This window comes from Girardinichthys multiradiatus, chromosome 19, assembly GCF_021462225.1.
Source record: "Girardinichthys multiradiatus isolate DD_20200921_A chromosome 19, DD_fGirMul_XY1, whole genome shotgun sequence".
NCBI classification, from domain to species: Eukaryota; Metazoa; Chordata; class Actinopteri; order Cyprinodontiformes; family Goodeidae; genus Girardinichthys; species Girardinichthys multiradiatus.
Window position 1 is genome coordinate 35,155,222 of NC_061811.1, and position 20,565 is coordinate 35,175,786.

General features: G+C 40.6%; 1 protein-coding gene across 1 annotated transcript; it reads left to right on the top strand.

Moving 5' to 3' along the window:
• The first annotated feature begins 260 nt into the window (after nucleotides 1-260).
• On the top strand, nucleotides 261-19,859 carry nsd2 (nuclear receptor binding SET domain protein 2). The gene is made up of 22 exons (XM_047346176.1): nucleotides 261-411; nucleotides 2,356-3,001; nucleotides 3,796-3,961; nucleotides 4,067-4,233; nucleotides 5,830-6,063; nucleotides 6,340-6,556; nucleotides 7,703-7,812; nucleotides 7,938-8,037; nucleotides 8,188-8,303; nucleotides 10,742-10,831; nucleotides 10,967-11,093; nucleotides 11,641-11,841; nucleotides 11,973-12,152; nucleotides 13,016-13,172; nucleotides 13,264-13,466; nucleotides 13,600-13,703; nucleotides 13,873-14,142; nucleotides 14,806-14,922; nucleotides 15,265-15,406; nucleotides 15,505-15,611; nucleotides 16,191-16,386; nucleotides 17,323-19,859. The coding sequence occupies exons 2-22, from the start codon at nucleotides 2,384-2,386 to the stop codon at nucleotides 17,631-17,633; spliced, it is 3,933 nt and encodes a 1,310-aa protein (XP_047202132.1). The 5' UTR covers nucleotides 261-411; nucleotides 2,356-2,383; the 3' UTR covers nucleotides 17,634-19,859.
• Nucleotides 19,860-20,565: the final 706 nt, after the last annotated feature.

Genomic DNA, 20,565 nt, shown 5'->3' on the forward strand with positions numbered 1-20,565 from the left:
ACTTTTTATCATTCACATTTTGTTAATATTTGTAACAGGAAACTGTTATGTAAGAAGCTGGTTGTTTAGTTTTATACAGCGAAGTGCTCATAGCTCATTGGTATCCCTGCAGCTAACATACGGTGTAATTATACACGTTTGGTGGATAAATGAAAGCTGTGGATGGGTGTGGAAGTAGAGAGGGTACACGGAGGTCAGCTCGTTCCTACGGTTGGATTTTTTTTGAAAGAATCGGTTGGATATTCGCTGCTCTGCTCGCGACCAATCGGAAGTGAGTATTTTTCGCGCTGGTCGGTCCCGGAGTTTGAGTTTCCCGCAAGCTTTTTTCACTCGCCTTGAATGAAATGATTCGCTTTCCAGGATGATAACAAGCAATTGTTACTTTTAACCACACCGGAGGATATTCAACAGGTAACCACAGGGAACGGGTGTTTTATGACATTGTCAATTCGAAGGTGTTTGCGAGGATGGGTTTTTTTCAGGGGACATTTGTTTCAGGCCGGGCTTCCATTTTAGCAAGCCGGCTAACAATGCTAACGTTAAGTGTGCAGTTTGGCTTGGCTTCTATGGGACGCTTGCTAGCTTTGGCTAGCACGGGTAGCTTTCTTGGAACAAGCTGTCATGGCGCCTACAATTTAAGCATATCTTGGAAACAGTGGCAAAGCAACCTAACTACATTAACCTACCCGCTATGCCAATTTCCATTTTTTTTCCAACCAGTTGTTTGAGCTCCCTTGCTAATACGTAAATTGCATTTAGCGTTTTGGAGGCGGCTTTTTAAATTTGCTGGAGTCCGGTGTAATGGCTGACTGTATTGATGACGAGATGCGGCTAAACAGGGAATTTCTCCGTCGCTTGAATCCATGTGATATCCAGCATCGTTCTTTCCTCTCCAGGTTATAGTCGGAGCCTCTTTCTTGCATGACATGATGGCTGAAGTTGCTGTTTCTTGCTAGCCGGTAAAAGCTGGTGTTTTGACGTTGAATATAGTATGTTAGCCATGATCCTATTTTGCTACTAGTGAGGTTACCAGCATTATAACACAATAATTCATTCCGTTTTAAGTTGAATTGAAACACATTGACTTTGAGCAAATATTTAGACTCCGGTTGCTTCGCTCCTGTTTGTCATCTGCTTCAGTTTCCGCGGCTTTTACATCGGTTCTTAGCGGCAGTTTTCACCACCCACTCACTGGGCTTTTACCGAATGCGTGGGAGCCTTCCCTCGGTTTGGCCCCAGTCTGCAGCTAGCATCTTAGCCAGTCTTCTTCCAAGAGAGACCAGTAATATCGTGGTGAGAGAATTTCCGGCCAGTCAGTGTTTTTATTAGACCTAGTTTACGATAGATATTACCAAATTTAAGTCTAAGTAGTTCTTGTTAGGTATGTTTGTCACATAATTTCATATAAATAATTTAGGTTTTAACTTTATGAAATGCCGTTGCTTTACATTTGTGTAAAACCAGTTCACTTTATTGTAAAATGTCCAAAACGACATGATTCAGAGATGCGGTTACTGGTGCAGTAAACTGTTGCCCCATGCTGTGAGAGGCCCTAAACAAAATTTAATTTGGGGCCCACATACAGTTAAGCGCTCCAGGCACCACAACGGCACTGACCTCCCTTTTATATTGTCCATGCTTGCTAATTTTTGCGCTTTGAATTTTAGATGTTTTTCCTCTTAACTTGTCAGCCAACTGTGTATTAAATCAGACATAGGTAGTTTAAGGCAACCCAGGCCAAATCTAGCATTTTAGATGTTCTGGATGGTGGTTCATGGAAATTCAAAAATTAAATAGGCTTGAAGTCTTAATTCCACAAGCAAATCTGAATATGCTGCTTGTATAATTTTGAATAGGATTGCATGTTTCCTATTTGGATAGCTACAAAATATCCTTCGAGCCATTGTCTCTAAATGGTAAAAGGAGAGACTGATATGGAACGTAGAGGTTTTTAAAAGTATATTAATTTCTTAGTAAGGGCTGCCCAATATATCGTCATTCCGTACCGTTGTGCGCATTATTGGTACTGAAAAGAAATGTTTGGAATGCAATTGTGTAGGTTATGTCCAGTGGTCATGGGTACACACTTTAAATGCAAGTATGGTATTCAGCCTGTTTTTTTTGTTTGAGCACAGTGCAATAGCTGCTCGCACCTGACATAGATCATACCCAAGATGCTAAAGGTTACAGAGAGTGGAAGCAATGCTATACTGTTTCCCAATATGAAAATTAAACGGGGATAGCCCATTAAACCTTTGGGTATGATCCGTGCAATTTTTTTTTACTTCTTTATTTAAGTTGAAAAGTGCATAGAGATGAAATGTACTTACCTATAGTTGTGTGTTACTCTTGCAGTTCAGTGAGTCTGGACAGGTTAGATGGGATGGACAGCATTGGTAGCTCCCTGCCTGCAATGCCTGAACCAGCCAACCCTATCAGCATGAAGCAGCCGCCCGAGTCCTTAAGCATTCGGAAAGGCTGTGGGGACATGGGCAGTGACCCAGCTCTGCTGATGGATAAAGCCGCTGCACAGCTTGCTGCTACACTACAGGATGGCGTCCTCCAGAAGATGGCTGGCCACAATCATAACAACCATAGCCACGAGAGGCTGAAGGACCTCACTTCCCTGGTGCTAAATGGTGACCAAGACTCGTTGCCCAAGCATTGTACTCCAGAGCCACCCATGCTGAAAGGTGATGAAGCCCCTGATACTAATGATGCCCATCAGCACAACTGCACACCTCACGCTGAGCCTGAGTTGAAGGTGACTATACCCCAAGTGCTTGAGCAGCCTGTGCTTGAGCCATCCTGTGCAAATGGGACCAGCTTGGTCACAGCCACTGAAAGTGCTTCACCTGGACCTGAAGAAAGTCAAGAAGTGAAGAAAAGGAGGAGGAGACCTAACAAACCCAAAACTATGATAAACTGTAGTTCCTCTGCCATCACAGTGGAGTTGCTTGACCACACAGAAGATACTGAGGAAACTGAAGTAGCAAATGAGGTTTGACTTCTTCTTTCTTATTTTAGTGGTGTAATGATACTTTTTTAAGACATAAAGTACAATCATTATGTTTTTATCAAGTGTTTTTTACTGCTGGTGTGCTATAAATACTGAGACAACACATTCTACTTAAAAAAATATAGAATTTACCTTCTGTGTTTTATTGCAATCATAATAATATTTGTGCTTAAAATATTAATGTTGAACTTTTTTCTGTGTAAACATGCACAAATACAAAACCCCACCCAAGAGGAGATCTATAACTAAAAACAGAAACCAAGAGAGCATGGAAATATAGAAACTAATTGACAGCTTATTTAAAAACCATTTGATAGAGACAGTTTCACATTGACATATAGGAAAGTTAATGGCTGTTGCCAGTTGCTGCCTAGCTGCTGCACTGAAGAACAGCAGATAATCTCACCCATACAAAACAGATGAGATTATTATGCAGCAGGTTTGTCACTAAATTAAATATGTTAACGTGTTACTACAAAACTCCAGATCCTGTCACATTTGTTACTTTGATTCTGAAGAGAGCAATAAATCTTTTCAAGACTGAAAAAATGTCTGAATGCCATGAATATGGGTGAGCAGGGCAGCAGTCTTTCATACCTATAATATGACACACTTGGCCAGAGTAGAACCAAAGGGACAGCACCTAATATAGTTGTCATAGTTAAGGTACTGGACTTCAGTAAAGTCAGGCAACATTATTTTTGTTCTGCAGCTCTGAGGAATGCTTTTCATTTACTGATCATTCCAGTGGTTTTTTTTTTTTTTGTCTTCATCAGCCTACGCCCATGCCAGAAACAATGGAGCCGATAAAAGAAGAGTGTGCTCCTGTGCGCTTCTCTGTTGGGGATCTGGTTTGGACAAAGGTGACGGGGTACCCATGGTGGCCATGCATGGTAACCACAGACGCAGAGCTCAACAGTCACTTCAAACCAAAACAAAAAGGTGAGAATAATAAACACTTGTTGTTTATTAATATCAGAAAGCAATGATCATTCCAAGAACATTGGTATCATTTCCTACAATGTCCATTTTGTCTCTTTTTATTAGCCAACAACAGGAGGTTAGGCCTTCTTTACCACATACAGTATTTTGGTGATGCACCAGAGAGAGGCTTTGTCTTTGAGAAGAATATGGTGTCCTTCACTGGGGAGGACCAGTACTTGGAGCTCAGCCAGCGAAACAAACCATCAGCCAGCAGTGCTAGCCATAGAAAGGTAATTCAACTTTCAGTATATATTATTCATTAGTGGGCAGTGCTTTGTAATTACTTGAAATGGTTTTCCTTATATGTCTTACAGCATCTAAAAGAAGCTTCACTTGTTCAGTTGATTTGAAAAAGAAAAAAATTTCTCCCAAATGTTTTTTAGCCTTTATCCAAAGGGATATACAGCTATGTTTTTTTTCTGGCTAAAAGAAAGCAGAGGAACCATACAATACCTTGCAAAAGTATACGCATCCCTTAAACGTTTTAGATTTTATCTTGTTACAACCACAAACTTTATTTGATTTTAATGTGATATACCAACGCATGGTACCATGAAACTGTGAAGCAGGTCGAAAACAATAAATGGTATTAAAGTGTTTTTACAAAGAAACTGAAGAATGTTGTGCAAAAGTATTTACCCCATTTGCTATGCCACACCAATCCAATCAAATGCCTTCAAGTCACCTAATTGGTAAATAGAGTTAATCAGTGTGCAGTTTCATCTGAATATTAATCCAGTTGTTTGGTGCATGTTGGAAAACATTGGCAACCAGGCTCACAGCAGACAAGTCAGGAATAACGTTGTGAAGGATTGGGTTATAAAACAATATCTCAAAACATAACGCATCTCATGGAGAAACTGCTCTATCAACTGAAAATGGTAAGTGTGCCACAGCTGCAAACCCGCCAAGACATGGCTGTACAATTAAACTGACAGAGCGGGCAAAAGGAGCGTCAATCAGAGGTGGAGCTAAAAAGCCCTTGATAACTCTGGAGGAGCTGCAGAGTTCTACAGCCCAGGTGGGAGAGTATGTTCAAAGCTGTATACTCCACAAATCTGGCCTTTGTGGAGAAGTGAGACAAAGAAAGCTCTTGTTGAAAGAAAGCCAAAAAAGCCTTGTTTGTACTTTGCTACAAGCCATGTAGGTGATACAGCAAACATGCAGAGGAAGGTGCCCTTTTTTGATGAGACCCAAGGTTAAACATTTTGAGCTTTCTGCAAAACGCTGTGTGGAGAGGACAATTACATCAGCACAGCACCCTGAACACTATCCGCACAGTGAAACATAATGGTGGAGACATTTTGCTGAGGGTGCTTTTCTAAAGCAGGGACAGGAAAGCTCTTAGAGGCTGTAAAAGAATTGAGACCAAGATAAGTTCACCTTTAAGCAGGACTATGATCCAAAACATGCAGCCAGAGCTCCAATGGATTGGTTTAGAGTAAAGTATTGTGTTGAGTTAGAACGGCTCACTAAATCTGTGGCAACAATTTTCAACTTTTTTAGCCTCTAGATGTGCAGAGCTGGTAGAGAAACACCCTAAAAGGCCTGCAGCCTTAATTGCAATAAAAGTTGGTTCTATAATGTATTAGAATGCTGAATACAAATACTTGCCAATGTTTAAGAATTTATTGAAAAGTACTTAAAATAACATTTATTCTTTCACTTCACTATTATGTACAACTATCCTGGTCTATTTCAAGAAACTTGAATATTTTGTGGTTTTGATGTGACAAAACATGAGGGAGTTCAAGGGTTGTAAAAACTTTAGCAAAGATGTCCCGAAACATCACATCTTGCAGAGTTCATCTTTGTCTTGTTTGCAGACGGCTCCCTCTGTGCCCCGCAACCTCCAGGCTCAGTGGAGCATGGGTGTCATTCAGGCCAAAGAAGCCCTCAGCATGTTGCCAGAAGAGCGCATGAAGAACTTTGGATTTATTTATGATGGTGATGGACCTCATCTGAACCCTCTTGTCTTGGAAAAGTTGAAGCCAGATCTGAGTTGTGAGACGTACCAAGATGCAGAATCCAGGCTCAGCCAAGATGTCCCCTACCTGTTGGTAAGTTCTCACTGCAAATCCTCAGGTGCTCCTCAGTTCTATGATCCCACTTTAGTTTGCATAATAGCAAGTTTCCTTTTTAACACACAAGGTGAATTTAAAAAAATACCATCTACATCTCTGGTGAAGCATTTGTACAATATTTTTAAGGAGACAATTTGGAATATGCTAAGCTCAGTTAGAAATTTAATTGGGTTTTAATGTGATTCATAGCTTTTATTTTAACAGTTGGGATCTTTAAAAATGATTAAATAATGATTTTTTTTTTCTTTGTAGAATCCCTTAACCTTTCCTCCACATGCACCAATCGAACCATTTGAGTCTCAGAAGAAAAGGATAAGGCCCAAAACGGCTCAGCATCCTACCAAGTTAGGAAGGAGAAAGAAAGTGTCTTCAGTGAACGGTATTCTTGACCCCATGAGGAGAAGGAAAACTAAGCTGGTTACTTCCACAGATAATTCAGAAGATGTCTCACGTCAGGTTTCTGTTCCAGGTTAGTGGAAAATAAAAGCCCTTTTTTATAAAACAACATCCTGCAGCACAGTATTTATCTGCAGTGCTTTGCAAAACCGTTTGATCCCCTTAAATGTCTTCACTTTTGGTAACATTACATGGACCCTTTTATGTGATAGACCAACAAATGTGTATAATTGAGAAGTGGTTGAAAAAGGCCACGTTGTTTTACAATTATTACTTTTTATTTTTTTTACAAATAAAAATCTGAAAAGGGTGGCGTGCATTCGTGTTGGGTAAATTCAGTGCAACCAATTGCCCTACGGTTCACCTAATTTAATAGAGCTGGCCTGTGTTAATTTAACCTCAGAATAAATGTAGCTGTTCTGTGGTGCCTTCAGAGGGTTGTTAGAGAACATTGGTGAACAAACAGCATCACGAAGGACAAGTAAGACGCCACACAAGTCAGGGATTAAGATGTGGAGAAGTTTAAAGCTAGGTTTGGTAACATGTCACAAAGAACTCTTTAAGCCATAATCCACCAGTGGAAATTGTACTGCCCAGCTGGAGACCAGACACCTAAACTGACTGCCCAGGCAAGCAGGGACGGCCACATAATTTAAACCCATTCAAACTCTGCATGCTGATGATATATTTGGCCAGTTGGATGGACTCTCACTGTACTTGATGCCCACACTTTGTTATAGAATTTAGTTGCAACACGATGATGGAAAAACAAAAACCGAGGAATGCGTGGGTTAATAACAACAGATGTCAACATTGCAATATTCAACAATAATACTGTATTTGCATTAATATTGTGCTGCCCTGCCCCAAACACACCATCCCCTCTGAGAAACATGGTGGTGGAGTTGATAGGAAGATGACGCTAAATACAGGGTAGAACTGGAAGAAAGACTTGAGACTTGGGCAGAGCTTCAACTTCCCACAGCACAACCCTACATATAAAGCCAGGGCTATTACTGAATTATTTGGATCAAAGCGTATTCCTGTCAAAATAGCTTTAAGGTTCGAAGCTAACTCCAGTGCAGAATCTGATGAAACGTGAAAACGTTTAAGGGGTGTGAATACTATTGCAAATCAGTGGTAAGAAATCTTGTTTGGTTAAAATTGAACAAAAAAACCTCAAACAGCAAATTTACAATTTTATTAATTTTGTTTTCAGGGAAAGGAGACCAAAAGAAGAGGCCTAAAAGACCGCTAACAGATGCTGCAGCAGACAAGGATCCACAGTCCAAAAAGAGACGTAGAAATGGCAAGAGTGCAGAAACACAGGTCAATAAATGTGATAAAAAGCCCAAATATGTATCTTTCAACGGAGCATATATTAAGTAGTTCAGACTAAACTCTTGACTCTGCTGTTTAACTCAAACACACTCATGAAAAGTTACCTTTTCCAGGCCTCGGTGTCAGAGGAGACAAACAAAAAGTGGAGAAGAAAGAAGACAACCAACATTAAAGATCTAAAAGAACCAAGAAAGCGAACAAAGAAGTCAAAAGGTTAACTATAACTAAATTATGGGCGATTGTGTTTGAGCACCCCAGCTAAATAATTTTTTCTTCAATTTAAGAATCACTTTGCTGTCTTGGCCATTTGAGATTTTGGTTGTGCTTTGAAATAATTGTAACAATATTCTTGAACTGAAACAGATGAGGAAAATGTGGAGAAACCAAAGCGCAGGAGGAAAAGAAAACAGGATGGGGAGAACCAGGCCACAGCCTCCAAGGCAAAGAAAAGACGTTCCTCTCCCTGTCCTGACACAGAGGTCAGTCAATATACGTTGAGCTACACGTACATAGGCTATAACGACTTCTACCGATCAGATATAGACATTCAGAACAACCTGTTGCTTTTCCCTAAATGTTTTGATTATTTTTAGGTAGAAATTGGCTTCTTTTTTTACAACAGTGAAATATTTTTTTGCCTGTCTCCAGTATGGCTGGGTATCGATTCAATTCCGATTCTCAAGATGTAGAATCAATTCTTTTCAATCTGATCTCAAATTGGAATGCTGGTATTAAAAAAAAACATTTTTTTGATGTTTCCTGAATTACATGACTCTGTAGTTATGCAACATATTGATATTAGGAGTGTATGTCAACAGCAAATCAATAAAGTAATGGTAGTTAATGGCGGTTGTAAGGACCAAACCATCTCCCTGAATGGTGAGACAGTTGCTTTCACAGACCTGCTGTGGGTCAGATTCCCAAACAGATACAGGGTAGGAAACTGAGGACGCCAGAGATATCTACAGCTGCTATTTGGACACTAACCTGGTGCATTATTAAAATATGACATGAAAAATTCACCAAATGAAATACAAATGCACTTTAATTTTCATTATCAATATAAACATTTTCTTTTACGGACTGGTACATGTTTGGGATGACTTCTTCAGAGAGACGTTTGCAAGACACCATAGGATAATGCAGTTCTGCTACGTTCATTAGCTGCCTGAAACCGTCGTTTTCAGCAACTGAATATGGTCGCAAATCTTTGCAAATAAAGGCTGCAATCGCCTCTGTTAGTTTTTGGGAATGTGCAGAATTGGCTGGTAGTTGTAGAGTTCGCTGAAGTTTCATCTCTGAGGCTGGAGTAAACGCATCGCGGCCAACTATGCCACGCTGCATTAATTCATTCATGCAAAAGGAGCCCCAACCAAGTATCAAGAGCATAGAGATTAACATACTTTCAGAAGTCTGACATTTTTGTTAAAAATATCATTTTTTTTAAAGATCTTATTTAGTATTCTAATTTTCTGAGACATTGACCTTTGGCTTTATTATTTCTGGTGAGTTAGAAGAAATAAAGGCTTGAAATATTTCACTCTGTAATGAATCTGTCATATTTAATAAATTAAAATATGTGCTGATGAGGCTCATTTATAAGATTAAAAGTACATTTTGAAAACATTTAAGCAGATATTACAGTTTTCATTAGGGCCACATTTCTGTATTGAAAATGTATTTTATAATAATAATCATCTTTATTGGTCATTGCACATGTACATTACAACAAAATTTGTCCTCTGCATTTAACCCATCCCTTATAGGGAGCAGTGGGCTGCCATTGTGCGGCGCCCGGGGAGCATTCTGGGGCTAAGGGTCTTGTTCAGGGACCCAGAGTGGTAATCTGTGGGATACAAACCTTGTGTCCCCTCTGGAACACAAACCTCCTGTTCTAACCACTATGCCACCACTCCCATTAGAACAATTTTAATTGGTCTAATGTAATACCCCGTTTTCTAAATTGAAAAATAAAAATGCACCTTAATAAATTCAGTTAACAAAGGAGATCGGTGAAAATCAATCAATTTAATTCATTCTTGAAAAATTGAGAACGAACAGAAAATTCAATCAAACCAGTGTCTGGATCTGCCCGCCTTGCCCTAGACAGACAGTTGCTAACCTTTAATAGCTCTTTCACACTGAAAATGTAATTCAGAACACACAGGAGACAGAGATATAAAACAGTCCTTGAGCATCAGACATCTAAAGATGATGTGAAGCCCTGGAGAGAAGAGGGGTATCTTGAGAAAATAAAACCTCCATATCAGAGGAAGGGCCAGCATTCCAGGCCTGGCTATAGTGGTCCTAAACAGAATGGCCTATTAAAATGTTTCCACTATCAGTTTTTATTGGCTGTAAGCAGAAACTCATCATAATTTACAGAAATGAAGCCTTGGAATCATCAGTCTGAGTATAATTAGTTTATATGTGTTTCACTTGGTGAATGGGGTTACTGAAATAAATGAACCTTACATTATATGACTCTATAATGTGCTAGTTGAATATGACCGTTTCGCTTTCTGTAGTGAGTGATGAAAATATTGCATTTCACGATATTCAGCGTTTTTGAGATGTATCTGTATATAGTGTTAATTAGTAATTTGTAAAGGCTTCAATTAGCTTAAATGCTTTCCACAGAATAATTGCTTTTATTTTAGCTGCTTTTATTTACATATGAAACAAATAGCTTTTTTAAAATGTATGAATTAAAGTTTGCCTATCTGCTGTGAAGTCTAGATTCTTGGTAAACAGTCCCCTATTATGTAATAAAGCAAAGGTTTTGGTTATTAATATATTTGATCATGAGTGGGATACGTAGGAAATGACCAACATTGAACTGATTTAGCATCATTTAGCATGAAGAAGGTGTTGCTGGTTGCCACTGTCATTTTAAGCACTTTGCATGTTTTTGCAGGGTTCCGCAAGTGAAGAACGTCCTGATTCTCCAAATGACAGCTTGGACGGCATAAAGAAGGGTGAACGGAAGAAAGAGTTTGTTTGTCAGGTATTGCTTTAATAATTTAATATTTTGTTTGGTGTGTTTGTCTTCAGACTTCGTCCGTTATTCTGTTAACAGTGTTTTTACTCTACATTGAAACGCTGGACAGATTGCATACTTTGCTCTGTGCTTTCTCTGCAGATCTGTGAGGTGGCTGGTGAAGACTTGGTGCCATGTGAAGGCCAGTGTTGCGGCATGTTTCACCTCCACTGCCTGGGTCTGACCCTTAAACCAGACGACAAGCTCCTCTGCCGGGAGTGCAGCACAGGTATGGAGATAACAACACATAGAGCCATTTCTCTGGAAGGGGACCATCTGAACCAGAGTTCCTACTTATTCTTTCCTTCTAGGTCCATGTAGGTCCATCCATTCATTTTTCCTTTTTTCTGTCTGTCATCTATCCATTCACCTGTATTTCCTACCTTCCATCCATCCTTTCATCAGACTTGCATCATTTTATTTCCTTTCTTTAATCGATCTGTTTATCAGTCTGTTTATCCATCCATCCATCTGTCTGTGTTCCCTGCCATCAGTCCATTTGTCCTTACCTTCATCCATCTGGTGTCCCTCTATCTGTTTCTCTTTAAATCTATCCAAAATGTTTGAACCAACACTCCTTCTGTCTTCTGTATTTGTTCTTTAAAAATGGTCTTACTAAGAACTAAGTACGGGAACTAGACTGGAAAAGTAAATCATTATGGCTTGGAATATGTTGAATGATTGTAAACGAGGACAGCCTGGCTGTTGCTGTAACAACAAGCTTTCTCCCACATGATTGGAATTGTTGCCATTAAGCTTCTCGTTTTCCTCCTCAGGTCTCCATTCATGTTTTATCTGCAAGCAGTCAGAGGCTGAGGTCCGTCGATGCCACGTCCCTCACTGTGGAAAGTTTTACCATGAAGGTTGCGTCCGCCTCAACCCCCTCACAGTGTTTGATAACAAAGGCTTCCGCTGCCCACTTCATACTTGCCTTAGCTGCCACTATGGCTGCCGCACCAAACACAAGGCTACCAAGGGTGAGTCTCATGAATCTGTTTAGATTGATATAGGTTGTCTGCCTAAGCACGGGAGCAAATGCTCTTCGGACTTTGATATAAAATAACTACATTATTATAATTAGTTGCCTCCCTCACTCTTTGTACTGCAGGACGGTTGATGCGTTGCCTTCGATGCCCTGTTGCGTACCATTTGGGCGACCTCTGTGTTGCTGCTGGAAGTGAAACCATCACAAACACGGCCATTATCTGCACCAACCACTTTAACGCAAAGAAGGGCTACAGCCACCACAGTCACGTCAATGTCAGCTGGTGTTTCGTCTGCTCCAAAGGTTTGAAACATCACACTTTCACAGCCGGGAGGGCAGCTGCTAATGGCTATATTGTAATCGAAACAAATTAAGTGGCAAATTTTCCATTAATGTCCAATAAATGTTTTAAACAAAGCAAAATATTAGTCAATCCAACATCAAAGAAATTGGAGCTGGCTTAATTTGCATCTTAAACCAAGTTGTATCACAGCAAACCCAAGACGTTGGCTCTTGTGACTTTAAGGAGTTGCTGAAAAAAGCAGATCCCACAGAGCTGAGATAGAACGTGCAGATTCTGATTCACCTAGGCTCCAGGTCCAGCTGGTCATGCGAAAAATACAGCCTCATTTTAGATGAAGTCGTCTCACACTCACACCTCAGGAGACATTTCTTTGGTGCATACACCTGTCATTTCTGTTATTTAGTTGAAAAATGTCATATTTTTTAAATGAAACCCACAGGTGGTGGACAAGGTATTAGAATATATGTCCTATCCACAGATTTTCCCACCTGAGTTGTGGAGCTCTGCAGCTCCTCCTTGGGCCGTTTAGCTTCGTTTGTTATTATTGCCATTCTTCCTTAGCTGAAATAAACATTTCAGTCTTAAGGCATGAAATCTCTCACAAAATCTGATAAATTCATAGCAGTTTCTTGTCATTTTAAAGATGTATGAATATTTCTGCGAGGTGATGTATGTTTTAGAGAGCTTAAACAACTTCATGTGCCTGGTTCTTTTGGCTCTACAGACATTACTTCCCTTCTTTTCTCTCAGCTTAAATTAATCGACTACGACATATTTTCGATGGTTTAATTGAAGACTACATGGCATATATGTCGGCTACTCATAAGGGTTCACGGTTCATTCAGGTTTCTTTGTTTTGCAGGAGGACAGCTGCTGTGCTGCGAGTCTTGTCCTGCAGCTTTTCACCCTGACTGCCTGAACATTAACATGCCTGATGGAAGCTGGTTCTGTAACGACTGCCGCGCTGGAAAGAAACCAAAGTACAGAGACATCATATGGGTCAAACTGGGGACATACAGGTAGGAGAAACTGATGAATATTTCCTGTTCTGATATATACTGATTAAAGTCAATAACTTCCAATCTTATCGTGTTTCTCTTTTCTGTTTAGATGGTGGCCAGCGGAGATCCACCACCCCAAGAACGTCCCCACAAACATCCAGCACCTCAGACATGAGATTGGAGAGTTCCCAGTGTTCTTCTTTGGTTCCAAGGATTACTTCTGGACTCACCAGGGCAGAGTATTTCCCTACATGGAAGGTGACCGAGGGAGCAAATACCAGAAGAATGGAATTGGCAGAGTCTTTAAGAATGGTAAATATCTACAGATGAGTTGGTTTTTATTGCTTTAAGTCTAAAAACTTGTGCAACGTGAACAGAAGTGCCTCTTTCAGTGTTATTTTCTGTAGACTAGGTAACCGAACTGTCTCTGTTGTTTGGTCTTTAGCTCTGTTGGAGGCTGAGGGTCGATTTAAGGAGATAAAGATGAAACGAGAAGCCAAGGAAGCTCAGGAAAACAGCCGGAAACCACCCCCATACAAGTTCATCAAGGTGGGAAATGTTTCATTGAAGACTGTGACTGAACATATTTACACACAAATACTGACAGAACGTGGCACATTTAAAAATGACACGTTTAATACCACCTCTTCTCTGCAGGACGTACCTGGGTTATTGCTTTCAGTTTGTACATTTTTTAGCTTTATTGTGATTGTTGCAGGTCAACAAACCTTTTGGTAAGGTCCAGGTCTGCACCGCAGACATTTCTGAGATCCCCAAGTGCAACTGCAAGCTGACAGACGATCGTCCGTGTGGCTTCGAGTCCGAATGCCTGAACCGCATGCTGCAGTACGAGTGTCACCCCCAGGTGTGTCCCAGTGGGGAGCGCTGTTGTAACCAAGACTTCACCAAACGCCTTTACCCAGACACCAAGATTATCAAGACCCCTGGCAAGGGCTGGGGTCTGATCGCCCTGAGAGACATCAAGAAGGTGAGGAGGTTATATGTGAACACCAGTTTATTAACTTGCTTTTTTATTTATTGATTTTGATTGGAATCCTTTTTACCAAATAAACAAATTAGTTAGTGTCTTTTGAGCTCCCTTTAATGCAGTTTCCCTTTGACCGTAGTCTATTATAGGTCCTAATTATACAAATAAGTAAAGAAGCATGAAGAAGTATTCACACCCCTCAAGCTATTCCACATTACATTTATGATCTTCCATCAGTCATTGGGCAAGAGGACAGGCGCCCATCTCTCCTCCGCCTCACAAGGCCCTGGTGTCAACCCATCCAATAAATGGTTTATTACCAGGTGTCTGTGGACCATGTACCTTTTATTCAGCTATTTAATTCAGATGAGTTGAAGCAGGGTTAGATCGAAAGCGTGTGGCTGTACAGCCTGGAATATTTGTTAAGGCAGAGAGCATCTGTGCACATTATTAAGCTTTTCAGCAGAGCTTCATCATTGTAGATCTGGCATTATGTTTGGGGTTGTCGTCCTGCTGAAATGTGATCTCTCTTATGCTCTGAATGTAATAGTTAGATCACTCATTAGTAACCATTCTACATTTCTGAAACATTATCACCTTAATATGTCAGTTTAAATAAACGTTGCTCTTCCAAATAATCTAACCTGTGTGTTTTTTAAACAGGGTGAGTTTGTCAACGAGTACATTGGAGAGCTGATTGATGAGGAGGAGTGCAGGGCAAGAATCAAGTATGCCCATGAAAACAACATTACCGACTTCTACATGCTCACCATTGATAAGGTGAGTGGAACATGTTTGCCGTCCAGTCTGTGCTTGGGTTTATTAATGTGAACGGTGTTCTGAAAGACCATTAAACCCAGTGGAGAAGGGTTCTGCTCTGCAGTGAAGTAAGGTGTTGTTTCTATAAGGCAGCGCCTGTTCTGCTGTGAGCTACAGAAACAGAGCAGTATTGCTTTGGGAGTGTTGCATGACAGACAGCTGTAACATTACAGTAGTCAATACTACAAATGTTCCACATGAGCTTTCTATTAATGACCCAAATCCTGTGGATTAATCTAAACTAATGAGCTTTAAGAGCATCAGAAGACTCAACATCTGATTTGCCTTTGTTTGGGCTTGAAGGATCGAATCATTGACGCAGGTCCAAAAGGAAACTACTCTCGGTTCATGAACCACAGCTGTCAGCCTAACTGTGAGACTCAGAAGTGGACAGTAAATGGAGACACTCGTGTTGGCTTGTTTGCAATCTGTGACGTACCAGCAGGTGAGATAAGTTCCAAGAAAACGTAGAATTAATCACCAGGACGTGTGAAAAGTCTCTTTCCCCTCACATTAATTATCTTTCATGTTTTCGTAACCCAGGAACAGAATTAACCTTTAACTACAACCTGGACTGCCTTGGGAATGAGAAGACCATCTGTCGCTGCGGCGCTCCCAACTGCAGTGGTTTTCTTGGTGATCGTCCTAAGGTGAGCAGTAAAGTTGCTATGATGAAATATTAAGATGAAAGCATATTTAATGTGTTAAAATTGCCTAAATTGAAAGTGTATGGGTAACTTGAAAACACCTGTTCAATTCACAACACCTCATTTCATCAAGTCCTATCAGTTTCAGATTCCAAGTAAAATACATTTCAGATTCATCGCAGTTGTTAGCATATGTTAGCGTATGCTCTCCATCCAGTCTGACCATAAGCTTTTTAACATGTACTTTCTTTCCACTTCAACTTAGACACGAAACTCACATAAATAGTGTTAATTTATCCTTTTCTGGATAGGGCTAGCTGTCAGAGGCTACAGTGGTTTGGGACCATTGTATTATTAGTCAAACAACACTACTTTGTTTTGCTCTATTACAAAAGAAAAACACGTAAAACATTTGTGGTTCTAATGTGACCTGTGAAAAAAGTTCAGTGGGTGTAAATACTTGTGCAAAGCATTGTATAACACGTTTGGGTTGAAGTTTTCCAAATGCACATAAATGACCTGGTTAGGATCAGACCGCCCAGTTTCTGTCACATTAAACGATGTTTGGTTTCTTCTTCCCAGAACTCCAACGGCCACACGGAGACAAAAGGAAAGCGCTTAAGGAGGAAGTACAGGAGGAGGAAAAGTGAGGGAAAGAAGAAGTCTGAAGACGAGTGTTTTCGCTGTGGTGATGGAGGGCAGCTGGTGCTCTGCGACAAGAAGAACTGCACGAAAGCTTATCACCTGTCCTGCCTAAACCTCACCAAAAGACCGTTTGGTGAGCCAAGTCTAAAACATCGCAGATTTTCAGCTTTTCCGTTTGTAGAATCACTAATGATGAGCCAGGGTGGTGCAGACATCTTCTCAAAGATCTTTAAAGTTGTCCATTTTACAAATTGCTATGTTTAGTTTTGGCAGATTTAAAACTTATTTTTCTGACGAAAAAAAGGCACCTGCTACGAGATTATTATGGGACAGATCTGTGTACAATAAGGGCACCCCTCCATTTATTTCAACAATTAGTGGGTAATAAACTGAGGGTGGGAGTCATAATGTGACACCATTGCAGCATTATGGTTCCTGGCTTTGAAATGTTTCCTTCTGCTTGTAGCTCATAACACGTTACCAGATGTTCTGTGAGGAGATAATGTGCAGTTATGCACCAACGGCTCTTTAATTCCACTTTAGAGACGCGAAACATGCTGGTTGACTTTGATAATACAATGGTTCCAAAACACTGACAGCTGGCCCCATCCAGAAAAGGTTTGCTACTCTTAAACTGGGGACACATTACACTGTTCTTTCTTTTTTTGTTGTTTGAGTCATTCTGCAGTAAAACCTAAAGTCTTTTTTTAATTGCATCTTCCATTTTATGGTCTAGGGGCATAGAAATGTCTCTGGCCCTTCTGAGAATATCTCCTGTTAGTGCCACCTACTGGTATCTTTGTTCTCTCAAACCTCAGCCTTGTGAGAATTACCATAAGAGTTTGATGTGCTCGGTTGGCTTTAGTTGGTTTGATAAATCCTGGAGGCTGAACCCTCAGCAGGTGCAGTTTTTAAGTGTGTAATCCCAAGTCAGCCGTGAAACAAACATCTGCTGAAACCACTCTGCTAGTGTGAATTGTCTTTTCAAATTTTTTTTTGAAGACTGAAAGTTGTCTAAAGATGTCCAAAACTTTTAACGTTTGTATTCTTTGATGCTCTCTGCCCACAGGCCGCTGGGACTGCCCCTGGCATCACTGTGACGTCTGTGGGAAAAACTCTGAGGCCTTCTGCCAGCTCTGCCCCAACTCCTTCTGCAGGGCTCACCAGGAGGGGGCGCTGCGTCTCTGGCCTCCAACGGGGGAGCTGTGCTGTGCTGAGCATGATGAAACTGAGGGAACTGCCAACCAAGCCCGGATAGTTAACTCTGAGACAAACGTGGCTGCTCCCACCACAGTCGCGGGCCGTCCTAAAGGCTGCAGGAAGCCCGAAGGAGCAGAGAGCAAAACCAAAGGCTCTAAGAGGAAAGCAACAGAAGCCTGACGTGACTGTACAGAGAGCCAGAAGGCCAAATGAGACGGCCGCCTTCCTCCACAGTAACAGTATGACGCCACAGAAACCGAGGCACTGTATGTATTCATCAGGGAAAGGTGCTGACCTCTCAAACGCTCAGCATTGATCTTTAGCTTCTATTTTTAACCTTTTTACATTTTCAGGTTTTCTTGTACTAGTCTGCACTGAGGTGACCATCTGTGGTAAAGCACAAATCAGCGAAGCGAGAACAGCTCAGAAAACACCTGACTTGCTACCATCATTTATTATTAATTAGAATAACAAAGTCAAGGATTTAACTTCAGAAGAAGAGCTGATCTGCTGTTGCCATGTCAACTAGAGTCTCAGTAGTCCACCTTTCATTACCCTGAACAGCAGAGTTCTATTAGTTGTATATCTTTGTTTGTCTATATCACAAATACCAAAATGATCATTACTGTAATAGTGGAAGACATCAGACATGTTGCCAATGGATAGTTTTTATTTCTAGATATACTATATATGTGCCAGATGTAACCTGCAACACCAGGACACTATGGGTGGGGCTCTGGAGTTCTTTGTGTAGCCATAGATCACGTGTAAATGTAGACATGTTTATTTTACAACCTGTTTTGTTTTAGCTCAGTTTTTTTGTTTATTGGATTGTTTTGTTTTAATAACAGCACTGGAAAAAAAAAAATCCAGACTAGCAGGGATTACGGAACATGATGGGAGTTTTCCTGTTAAACTGATCTGAAACAAAAACACTACTGGGAGGTAAATGAAGGAATGTTTGGAGTCACTTCTACGATCCAAGGTGCTTTAAATCGTCCTGTTTTAGTGTTTAATAAGAGGTACAGAGATTTCTTTTATTATTTTTTATTTTAAACCATATGTTGAAATTGAGGGTGTTGTTGCTTTGCCATCTTCTGCTGGGATTTCTGCTGATGTAAGATTTAGGACCCTTTTTTTATTCCTCATGAGGTTTTGGTCTCAAACGTTGACTCTGATTACTGTTTAATAGTAAAACACTGGCCCTCAGTCTAATGCCATTTATTAAACAATTATATGATTAACTCATGGACTTGTTAGGGACAGTGGTTAACTCAGTATTTCACTCACTTTGCTTTGGGAGCGAGTTAATCTAACTCCCTCTGACCTTTTCTACATGATTTCACACCTAAAGATGAATAATGTTTGGATCTGAAGCAGCGAGTAAACTTAACCAAACGTACGTTTTCAGATGTTAAAAGTTTATCTGATGTTTTTTTTTATATATTACCTCCAACATATTTCCGCCTGAGGTTTCATTTTGAAATGGCTCTGCCCAGATTGGACTGAGGCTCAATACTTTCAGAACTTTTAACATTTGGTTTTATTAATCAAATGCAGCAAAAGATTAGATCACATGGTGCTCCAAGCCTTTATGTCTGACTCCTTCATCACCTACCTCCGCTTGTTAATATGAACCTCCAGCGGTGCCGGCTGGTCTCGGACCTGGGCGAGCTTTTCAGGTCCGGAAACAGAGGACAGGATGTTTCAGAAAATAAGAGCAGCTGAACAAGTTACTGTGGAGCAGAATCTTTCCCAGCAGCTGCTTTAGGGTCACCAGCTTTTTGGGTTCCCTTCATCTATCAGAAAGGAAACAAAGTGGAGCGGATTCAGGCACCTTGCTGAGACGGGGCTGCTGAGGAGCTGATTGGAAGCCTTCAAACCACTGTTTCAGATCATAAAGTGCAGATTATTTCATTTTTAACATCTCCAATACTTTAAAATGTAGCTGAGGAAGTATATATATATATTTTTTTTTTTTTGGAGCATTTCCTCCCTTCCTGCAGTGCTTCCCAGATTTAAAAGGATGCCTTTTTGAAATAGCTGCACCTTTTTTTTTTTGTATTTATTTTTTACCTGATCAGGCAAATGGGGACTTGTCCACTGGTGCAGCACAGTCCCATTTAAACGTCCTCATCCTAACCTTGTGGAGAGAATGTAGTCCCGCCAGCTGTTCTCTGTAAGCACTGTATTCCCTGTAGAGCTGAAGTGTTGTGTACGTGTGTGTAGACGTCATACTATAACTACTGTCATAGCAAACCAGAGACTAATATGTACATAATGTATAAGTGGTAATAGTGATTCATCTATTGTAAATATCATGCAATATCTTGATCTTTTTTTTTAATGCAGTGCTGAAACATTTGCGCAGGATCTAATGTTAGTGAATAAAGTGACGGAACCATTCATCTTCTGCCTGGTGTATTTTTAACTGTGAAACCGTCTACAAGGGGTTCTAGTTCTGGGGGAGATGACCATACAATGTAGAATGAGTCATAAAATGGAGAACCCTGAGCATCCTCTTCACCACTCAAAGCAACACGTCTTCTTCACATAGTTGATCAGCTTGTTGATTGTGGTCTGGGGAATCTTGGTCCACTCCTCTTCAACGGCTGTGTGAAGTTGCTGGATGTTGGCAGGAACTGGAACACTGATGTTTACGCTGATCCCAAACATAGTGGGTGACACGTCCAGTGAGTCCATGCAAGAACTGGGATTGTTTTAGCTTCCAGGAATTATGTACAGATCCTTGCAACATGGGTCCGTGTATTACCGTACTGCAACGAGGCGATTGTTGTGGATGAATGGCACAACGTGGATCAGATCAGGATCTCATCGTGGTATCTCTGTATATTCAAAATGCCATCAATAAAACGCACCTGTGTTTGTCTAATGTACGCCTGCCCTTACCATAACCCTTCCGCCATTATGTGCCACTCAATCCACAACGCTGACATGAGCAAACTTTTCACCCACACGACGCCACGCCTGCTGTCTGCCATCTGCCCTGTACACATATTTTATGTCTTTAAACAATTTGGGAAAGTCCAAATGTCAGCTTTGACAGGTTCTGACAGGTTAATTCACAACACTGAAGTTAACTGGCACAGCT